A 10,715-nucleotide genomic window follows, 5' to 3' on the forward strand; every position below is an offset into this window, starting at 1 on the left:
CAACATTTTTAACCTGAAATTTATCAACGATGGCCAATTTCAAATTCCCTGCAAAGGAAGGGCAAATTAAATTAAAATTTTCAATAGCATAAGACTTTACCGTATCAGGAAACCAGACAATACCACGAATTCCTCACTTTCAGTAACAAAATTACACGGCAATGCCTCCCTATGGATCAAAGACTGAGCTGCTCCAGTATCACGCAAAATACGTACTCGTCTTTTCTCGGATGAATTTGCGGAAGAGACACTACCAAAGGACAAATACTTATCAAAACAGCCAGCTAGTCATTGGTCATTGGACCTTGTTGGGATAGGTTCTCTCTCTCTCTCTCTTTCACACCCATCACTGGCCTAATATTAGCATTTTGCGATTTTCTAAACGCATAACACATGCTCTTTACGTGCCCCTTCTTATTGCAAAAGAAGCACGTCAATATCTTCAATTTTTCCGGATTGTATATATTATGTCTATTAACTCTGTTAGGAGAAAAATTAATATTAGGATTCGCATTACCCTGATCACTACCTCTATGATTATTTCTAGTAAACATCCCTCCATTATCATTGTTAGAATTATTATTCCTACCTACTTTACCCCAACTCGACTTCACATTTGTCGTTACTCCCCCTAACTCACTCTTATGAGACAAATAATATTCATCACTAGCGATGGCTACCTCCTGAACGGTCTCGAGTTTTAACTCTTCGAGGTGGATCTTCAGTTTATCCAGGACACACCTCTTAACTCCTCCACCAACATTAATTCCTTCAATTTCTCCAAATCTACCACTTCCTTGGACTTGAGCCAATCACTAGCATATTGTTCCTTCGATCTTGCAAATTCAATAAAAGTTTGTTCCCTACTTTTTTCTAAGTTCCTGGAGAGTTGCCTATATGTTTCAGGGACTAACTCATATGCCTTCAAGACAATAGCCTTCACACTCTCACAATCTGATGACAGAACCTCCTCCAGAGTTACATACACCCTCTGAGCTCTTCCAATCAATTTACTTTGTATAAGAGTGGGCCAATACTCTTAGGGCCACTCCAACCTTACTGCAATCCGCTCAAACGATGGGGGAGGAGAAGAAGATGAACCTGTGTCTCTCATGGCAATTTCATGCTACCTCTCCTTTTCTCTTTCCTCGGCCTTAAACTTTTCTATTTCAACTTCTACCTTTTCCAAATCCTGCCTGTTCATCTCTTAGCTTTTCATCGATCATACTTTTTAGTCTCTCTAGATTGAACATACTATATATTTTCATGACTATAGACGTAAGTGTGATTCCTCTGTAATTATTGCAATCGGTCAGGTCTCCTTTCTATTTGCTATTTCCACAAACTTCCATTCAATTCATTTTGCCACTTCATGCTATATCCTGCAAAATAATCTTGTAAGTATTCTGGGACTCATTTCATCTTGAGACAACTTCATCTCAGCAGTTAATCCATCGTATTCAGGGCTTTTCATCTCTTCAGGGTTTTGAGGATGGCTTAGACTTCAAACACATTGAATTCAGTCATGTGCACATCAAGTTGCTCCTTAGCTTCAGGTATATCAATCAGTCGACTCTCTGCTTCTTTGAAATGACTCCTCATTCAAATGGATATAGTTTGAAATTATCCAATAGTCTCATGTGCCTTGAGTTGATTGTCGTGATGCTCTTCAGTGGAAAGAAGAAAGTGACAGAGTTATTTTGTATCAAATACGTACCCTAAACATTCTGGAAATAACAGGGAGAAAAAACCGCAAATGTGAAGAGAAAGCGTCCATCTTCCGTCATCCAAGGCAACTGCAACAACAATTCTGGTGGATGCATGAAATTTAAAAAGAAGTCAGATCAATCTAGAAGAAAATAAGAAAATAAATTAAAAAAAAAAACCGGCGAACCACTTCCAGTTAAGGTCATTGAAGGAGACAGCAACTTTCTCTTTTGCTCATTGGCCTATGCCAACACTAGAGAAGATGACCAACACGTCCTCATCTGTGGCTTAATATGTGATCATGCTGGCATCACTGAAAAGTCCAGATATGGTTCAATACTTGAAGATGAAGTCTAAGGGACTACAAATATAACACCCAAAGTGTATTGGTCTTAAAATGCTAATGGAAGGCTAATAATAAAAACGTTTCCTTGGTGCATAAAAGTTTTATTCCTATTGCTGGCAAGGTAGTACTTGATACAAAAGCTCATCAATCTTGACTTATGGTCAAAATATATACCGTTTTAACTGGAAAACGCAAAAAAGGAAGGAAGAATTACATATAGCCAAACTATAATCAAATAAAGATTTTATAATGTTATCAAATATGCTAAAGATGATGTGACTGAAATAACTTATAGACAAAACTATTTAATCTAAGCAAAAAACATGTTCCATTATGAAGTAAGCGTTGCAGGAATATTATCTCATAAATCAATCGGCACTATAAGATTAATGAATAAATAAATATTATTAAAATTTAAAGGCAATTTGAATGCGCAACCATGATCTATAATACAATATCAGATATGGACATGGAATTCCAGTTGTATAATCAAAACAATTCCATAGTATAGCCTAGGTATTGAAATTCTAATAGGATATTTGATGGGGTTATGACATTCATAGCCAACACATTTTGTTCATGGGGTGTTTCAAGAGGGACAAAGCCCTTCTGGCTAAAATGGTGAAGTAATGCCAAATAATTTTCTGGTATAATGAAATTGTTATGGGCTATTGTACATCCCGGTAATATTACAGGCATAGCTTACCCCACCATATAATCCTTCTATAGGAGAGCCTACTCTAACATTTACAGTACATCCTATTACAGGCGTAACCTGCCCCAAACATATATAGCTTATTACAGGCATAACCTATCCCAAACAAATAGAGCCCACATGATAAAGGATAGACTAAGCCTATCAAAATTTTCAACAGGCAGCTTAGGCCAGTAGGCCACGTTCATAATCCATTCATTGTTGTTTACCAGCCCAAAGCTGTGTATAAATGTTAACCCTTAAATTACAACCAAAAGTATTTCCTGTTGGACTGGACATATTTTCAGTAGCCTAAAACAATGCAGGCTAGGCCTTTGAAGGCAGGCCTTGATGTTCATAATTAGGAAAATTCTTAAATTTATCAATGTATAACAAGTTGTAACTTTGGTATTACTTTTTTAAGCATTCATGACAATAGAGGAAATAGAGTTCAATGAAAATTGAAATAATATTCTAATCATATCTGTTTTGAAACTTCCATCAGACTTTAACGATAAAAATCCCTAAATAACATTTGCTAATTGAGCTTTGTCTATTATTACACCAAAACTTTCTTAACTTAAGACTATCCACTAACATTCGTAGCACTTCCAAAGAGCTAAATCTTATTAATTCAATTAATAATATACTATCTTGTTTCACAGAATGGCGCTGGAAATATGTAAATAAAACGCCAAGTGCCATTTTATAAGCATGCCAAAAAAAAAAAAGAAAAAAAAAAAAAAAAACATGCCTAATGAATGTTAATTTCTACTCACATTATACGAATTCGAAATATGGGTGTTACAACAACAGTGATATTAGCTGCAGTCAACAGCTTTGATGTGAAAAAAATTTTGTTTGCCAAGTTCAGTCTAACTTATACATGGCACGTACATAGGCCGAAAGAAAATATAGTTAATGAGATTATCTTAAGGAAGAGTCACATTTTCATTTCAATGTCTTTACTCTCATAAAGTTGAGATTTTGCTCCTATTTTGGACATTGAAAAATGTGAGTCATTTTAGCCTGAAATGTGAAACTAATATCAAGTGACTCCTGAGTCACATTTATGGGGAGTCCTCTGCAACGTCTCTGGAAGTTGCATTTAGCCGATATTATCTCAAAGCAGGCGACACACACTCGACTCTAGATAGGCCACTGAATGAAAGCCAACGATTCTCTTAATAATTCAGAAGCAGCGTCATAATATCTTAGGTAAGCCAAGAAGTAGTTAATTTTACGTCATTGTTTCATTAAGAGATTTTGGTCTGGTTTCTTCAGATTTCACCATTGGATTATATAAGTGATATGTAGAAATTGTAAGAGCTGTCTGGGTTCAATGATATGTTGAAAGTTTAGAAATCAAGTGTTCGTGTCGTCTGTTTTAGTGTTTGAAAGTGATTTCACAATTGTTAATGTTTTTTGTAAATGTTGTTGTTGTTGTTGTTGTTGTTGTTGTTCTTTTCCTATCAGGAGTGTCTTCAATGATTTTAGAAATGGTGGTCAAGAGACAACTCTCACTGTAAACAGGGGCCTTTCTGTTGTCAGCCAGTCATGTGAAGAAGATTTTATAAGTTCAAGTAATCATCATATTAGAGTTATGTAGTAATTTATTGACAAAAAGTACTTCAGGTTTTTTAATATGCACCAATATTTATATCAAAATAAGGGGTGAAGGATTTTTGGGTCTTTGCATCAGGTAATCCAGGCCTGGGCCTCCTACAGCCCACAAACCCAAAGTGTTGTTTAGCAGACTTTGAGACTTTCCAGGTAACTAGAATGTTTTGAATTATATTTATTTATACCAGTAATCATCATTACCATAATTAGGAAAGAGATGTCTCAGTATTATTACCAACTGTAATTCAGCAATACGGACAGGGGTTTGCTTCTTTGAAATCTGTAGAGCGTATTGCTTTTGTTGTTGTTGTTGTTGTTGTTTTTGTTGTTGTGGTTGCATATTGTCTTGCCCTTTGTTAAGTGCCTTAATGAACCAAAGTTCTAAATTTCTCAAGAAGCTTGAACCCTTTTGACTTTCAGATGGACCTCGAGTCGTATGGATCGACACTGCGACTAAGGAGGCCATTTTTATTGTGCAGAAATCTTTCGTGCTTTACATGTATTGATTTACAAAAAAAAAAAAAAAAAAAAAAAAAAAAATATCTACACAGAGTTCATGAACTAAGGATCAAATTATAGAGATATTGGAGTAAATACATGATTCTTAAATTCAGATTCAATCTGGAAATTTATTAGTTTAGGTCAGGAATGTAATCCTGAGAGAAGAGAATCTGATCTACTTACTTAGGTTGTTTTGTGTTTCAAATGTCCCAGGATTTTATTCAACTCCAATTGGAAATAGTTTGAGAGAGAGAGAGAGAGAGAGAGAGAGAGAGAGAGAGAGAGAGAGAGAGAGAGAGAGAGAGAGAGAGAGAGAGAATTGGTACCTTGCTCTACCGAGACTAACAAGAAAGTGTGACTTCTCAATCAGCAAACACATCTAAATGGTCAATATCACGTGACCATCACATTGGGACATCGTCCGTTGCAATAACGATACATTTCTCTGTGAAATCAACTCAGATCTGTTGAGGAGAAATAACAAGGAAACAACAAAGACAACAAAGTACCCTTACCACCTATATACTGCTTTTAAGTAATGTCCTTATGGTAATAATAGAAGGTTTACATTAAACGCAGTTATTATTAGGGAGGAATTTATTGTATCAAAAATAGTATATTATCAGTCAAATGTATATTGAGCTACGTAATCAGGTGCAGAGCATTAATTGTTCTATTAATACAAAGAAAAATACAATCAAGGTTGTTTATATGAATATAATTCAACAAAATAATATTCCCAGATAGCATGGAATATATATTAAAACCAATGCATATCATGGTCACTTGTATGAATTAAGTAACCATCGGAATATCAATATTGGTATAGATAGTATATAAGATTATATGTTAACAAAAGTATTCAAGAAGGTTACGAAATATATAGTCTATATACCTAAATAGTACAGTCTAAGTATGCTGTAAACCGACATTCAGAACTGTATAAAGAAAAGAGTACATTATATGGACAGTGATATCATTATGTGTTAAAGAAAAATACTATTTTGTTGAAGGACATAACTATAATATATGACATACAAATACATTTCATGAGGGGCATAAATATATATAAAAACAAAAATATATAATTCCTAATAAGCCATAAATATATAACAGAAAGAAATTCTGACAAAAAAGCAAAACGGTAAAGGACAATGTTCTGGTTTTCTGGTAGTAGTGCAGAAATATATATTTTTTTAATCTATAATAATTTTCAGATTAATAAATTTCACTTGGTGAAAGAGAAGAAGCAAATCACTGATACTTTGGATTGAGATAGAACCCACAATGACCACTGCGAGTAGTATTGTTCGTGGAATAAGGGTCATGTGGCAAAGATAGAGCTGGAAGGTTGAGGAGACCAGTGGGCAGGTGGAGATCCTCATACAGCAGGAGCTTCCTGGGGCACTATAAACCTTGGTATTTTTTGCCTTTATTTCAACTGCAGCCAGTTATCAGGATCTGAAATTGTACTATTGTACAGTTTTCTCTCTTTGGATCAGATTGTTGTGGGAAGAAACATATGTTATGATGAGAAGGTTGATTTTTGAGAATGAATCAAAGCTTATGGAATTTAGGAAGGTTTTTATAAGGGTTCTAAGAGATGTTTAACAAGTATGTTTACCATGAAAAGAGGAGGGCACATCTTTGGATGATGGACTGGATGTAGGGACGAGCAGTTAATAATGTGCCATGTGGAAATGAAATCACTAAGACGACTCTATGGAGTGATACATGATAGAACGGGAACTTTTGTTGAAAGTGTGCGTGTACAAGTGGAGGGAAAAAGAGACTGGAAAAGGTGGTGAAATGTACAGTGATGTGACAGTTTAGTACCAAAGTGCATTTTCTTTATTCCTTAGAATTAAATGATAATATTTAAAAAATGGTAAAATAACTAAGTTCACTGTTCATCGTGTACTTTGGGCTACCATCTCCATGAGGGGTATGCTTCAAGGGTTCACTTATTTTATATTCCACTTTAGGAAGAAAAAGTTAAATACATGAATATTAGATACAAGATTAATTTACAGTTTTGTCAACCACATCAATATATTTCTCATAAAGGCTATTGTTGCAAGTTAATGTTGAAAATAATCAATTCTGTACACTTACTGAGGGCAAATTTACAGATACGAAGGTCAGTTTTATATCTTTACACATTAACTCATTTTATCATGGAATGAGTGTATGTGCAGTGAATGAAATAAACATAGTAGGTACTACATTTCAGGGAAAAAAATACTTGTTTACTTATCAGAATCTTGAGCAGCAACAGAGACATATATTGATGCAGCTACAGATTGGGTTATGACATTCACGCCCATCACAGATCTAATTGATTTGGGGCTACAGCTCAGGTGATACTTGAAACAATGGGGGTGTCACCAAATGACACATTACTACTCTTGATGTGATTCAGCTGCTTTGCTGATTTGATATCTGAGGACTTGGCTGTGCCACACTGTATGAGGAGATACAGGCTGTTACTACTTACAGAGAGAGAGAATGTTTCAATCAAAGCCAAAAGCTTAATTAAAGAAAAAACTACGATAGAAGGGAAGAAAATAGAAAAAAATACTCTTTTTGAGATAGTATGAAATTATTTATCCTCTCATATGTTGATGTTTTTCTATTACATTCAATATCAAAACATATTCTGTCATTTTTATGAGCCAACATTACATAAAGGATTCAGGACAGAACAAAACCAGTTGAAAAGATTAAAAGATATGATAGCAAAACACAAAAGAGTTAAAACTCTTCTTCAACATAATAATTCATATGAAACCACCTTTATTCTCGTGTTTATTATTATCATTATTATTATTATTATTATTATTATTATTATTATTATTATTATTATTATTATTATCATTATTAATATTATTATTATTATTATTATTATTATTATTATTATTATTATTATTATCATTATTATCATTATTAATATTATTATTATTATTATTATTATTATTATTATCATTATTATTATATGTTTATATATCCAGATGTCACCATTTTTTTTTTTTATCATTATAGACTAATTCCTTCAAATGCTATGAATTTTGTACTGCTTATTAAATAATCCCTTTAATCTTTTACCTCAACCATTAATCCATTACTTGGGTCAATTCACTTGTCTGTAGATCAAAGGTTAAGCACCGATGACACTTACCTTAAGACGGTGACCAAACTGCTGATCCGTTGAGTTCTTTCGAGTTCCGATCAACCAAGAGGCTGCAATGATCACTCAAGCGGAATCAGGATGATTTGTTGGGAAGAAGATTTCCTCGTCTCTTTTCTCAAGGAGAGAAATATATCTTGTCAGCAGAGAAAACCAGATGTGAACCAGTAAGTGAATAATCCCAAAGATAGAGACTTCTCACGGTGGGTATAAAATTGCAATTTAAAGGACGAATAATAAAGGGTCGTATCTTTCAGCTTTCCTTTACCTCTGAAACCCTGGGTTAGGTGTAGCTCAGTACTTTGCGAGGAAGGACTAGCTGATGCAAGCACTAAAAGGAGAATATACAAACATACAAAAATATACTCCGGAAAACAAAACTTATAACTACCTGTAGCTTAAGGATCAATGCTAAACTGATTAAATAAATGCAATACCTTTATGTTATTATATATAGTTACCTTTAGCTATTATTATCTGAAAATGATAATGAATTGTCTGAAAACCCAGAAACAATGTTTACTTCTCATTGTGAAAAGTAGCTAATAAATAATAATAATAAAAAAAAAGAAAAAAAAAAACACTATCTGCAATTATTGTAGACATTTGGTCATATTGACACTTGTGTTCCTCTTTCCATTCTTTCTCTTTGTCTGCATGAGAAGAAGAGAGACAAACCCGATGTATTCTACTTTTGCCTGTTTCACGTGGATATAAAGAAAAAGATAATTTTAATATAATCAAATTTGATATTCCTTTATGAATAAAAGTAATGAATGTTAACGTTACTCTTTTCAATAAATGTATTTGAAATATCAACTCGAAATATTACTTTTTCTGTTCATTTTATTAGGAGTTGTAACTACAAATATTACTCTTTTCATTCAATTCTTCAAAAGTAGTAACTCCTTATCATATCCATTCCATGCAATTCATTAAGAAAAAATAACTCAAAATTCTTACCTTAAAACCCTACATCATCGTATTTTTTCTCTTCTCCAATATCCTTCAGCTCTGTGTTCCTTCTCTTCTGATCAGATGTTGACTCAGTGGGTCTGACAGACGCTGGTCTAACATATCAGCTTTTCTTAGGTCCAGCAGATGACGATGAACAATCTCCCTCTGCACCAGTCAGTCATTCAGTCATTCAGTCAGTCAGTGTTTTGTTCTACCATTCCATCTGATCTGCAATTGAAAATAGCATCAATATATGAGGGCATTACAAAGATCAAGTGTTTTACAAAAGACAGAATCTGTGCAATAAACAGCTTAGTTTGATGTTCCTTTAATTTGATCATTAAATGGAGAAATAAATTGATAACCTATAATAATATTATTCTTGAGCAGCAAAGCATATCCATTTTAATATATAAGTTCATGAAAATTGATTTATTTCTGATAAGTTTACTTTAATGTTACAACTAATCATAAATAGAACAAGACATTACACAAAGAACTCACCTTTCGGACTGTTATTGAGATTATTTTTGTTTTTCTTTTATTGCCTTTGAAGGACTTCGTAAGGATATTGTCTCTGTCCACCTCCCAAGAGAGAGAGAGAGAGAGAGAGAGAGAACTTTTTCCTGAAGAGCTTTTGCTCTACAGATTCCGTCCAGAACTTTAAGGGAATATTAGGGACATATCATATGACATTATCAAAGGAGATTAGTATAAAATGAATAAAAATTGAAAGGTGATGAAAACACAATTTTTATTATTCACAGATTTATTTATGATGATCTCCACTATTACATATTACCTACCATCACCTCAACCATCTCCGTCAAGATCACTTAAATAGATTGTGCTTTCATTAATAGATAATAGACAATGTTTAGAGTGAATCTTAACACATTCAAGATTTGCAATATTTTGATAAGAATATATCATGATATAAGTCAAACACTACTTTGGTAATTAAAAATATTAATAATATTGAAGTGATTAAACAAAAGAAAAGTTCTGATAACAGATATAGGAGAAGAGAACATACAGTAGAATGAACATAATAAAAGTTTCCGGAAACAATAGATTTTTGTGAAAAAATATCAATTATTCCATTAACAATTGAATACACACACACACACACACACACACACACACATATATATATATATATATATATATATATATATATATATATATATATTTATAATCACATTCCAATCAAGAGATGACCATTACGATCTGAAAGTTATATTTATAATGTAATCATTATAAAAAGTTAGTTAAACCTGAATCATTTAGTGACAGATTATATATTAGAATTTGGTGATTAACATTTTTTAGACATTTGTTCGACAACTAAAGGGTCAGATGATATTGAAGTTCTTCTTCTTCTGTTTAGTTGTCGCCTCAGGGATCGTCATCATTTTCTCTCTATTAGAAGTACTTACGGAACATCTCTCCATCAGTCAACCTACGAGCAAAGAAGAAAACACCATTATGAAATAGACTTTGGTTGTTTGCAATGACTCAGCACAAAAGCTAACGAAAAATGGCATAGGATATGATGAGGAAACCTTTATTCTCAAGAGAAATAGATAATAATGATAGTGAAAGAAAGGAGGAATATGAATATGATGAAAATTGAAGGAAGTGAGGAAAAAATTGGAGGGAATCATAAATAATGAGATTCAGATATTCTAATCAAATGA

At 33.2% G+C, this 10,715-nt stretch overlaps 1 protein-coding gene across 1 annotated transcript in view; it reads right to left on the minus strand.

The window, feature by feature from the left end:
• Positions 1–1,497: 1,497 nt before the first annotated feature.
• The window catches only part of LOC137626996 (uncharacterized), a 22,929-nt gene continuing 13,711 nt past the window's right edge, over positions 1,498–10,715 (minus strand). The window contains exons 7-11 of the mRNA XM_068357981.1: positions 10,455–10,477; positions 8,327–8,389; positions 8,050–8,111; positions 7,125–7,237; positions 1,498–1,594 (exon numbers count right to left, since the gene is read on the minus strand). Of these exons, the coding sequence (XP_068214082.1) occupies positions 1,498–1,594; positions 7,125–7,237; positions 8,050–8,111; positions 8,327–8,389; positions 10,455–10,477 (358 nt within the window). The remainder of the gene's footprint in view (positions 1,595–7,124; positions 7,238–8,049; positions 8,112–8,326; positions 8,390–10,454; positions 10,478–10,715) is intronic.

This window comes from Palaemon carinicauda, chromosome 34 (assembly GCF_036898095.1).
Source record: "Palaemon carinicauda isolate YSFRI2023 chromosome 34, ASM3689809v2, whole genome shotgun sequence".
In the NCBI taxonomy this organism is placed as follows: Eukaryota; Metazoa; Arthropoda; class Malacostraca; order Decapoda; family Palaemonidae; genus Palaemon; species Palaemon carinicauda.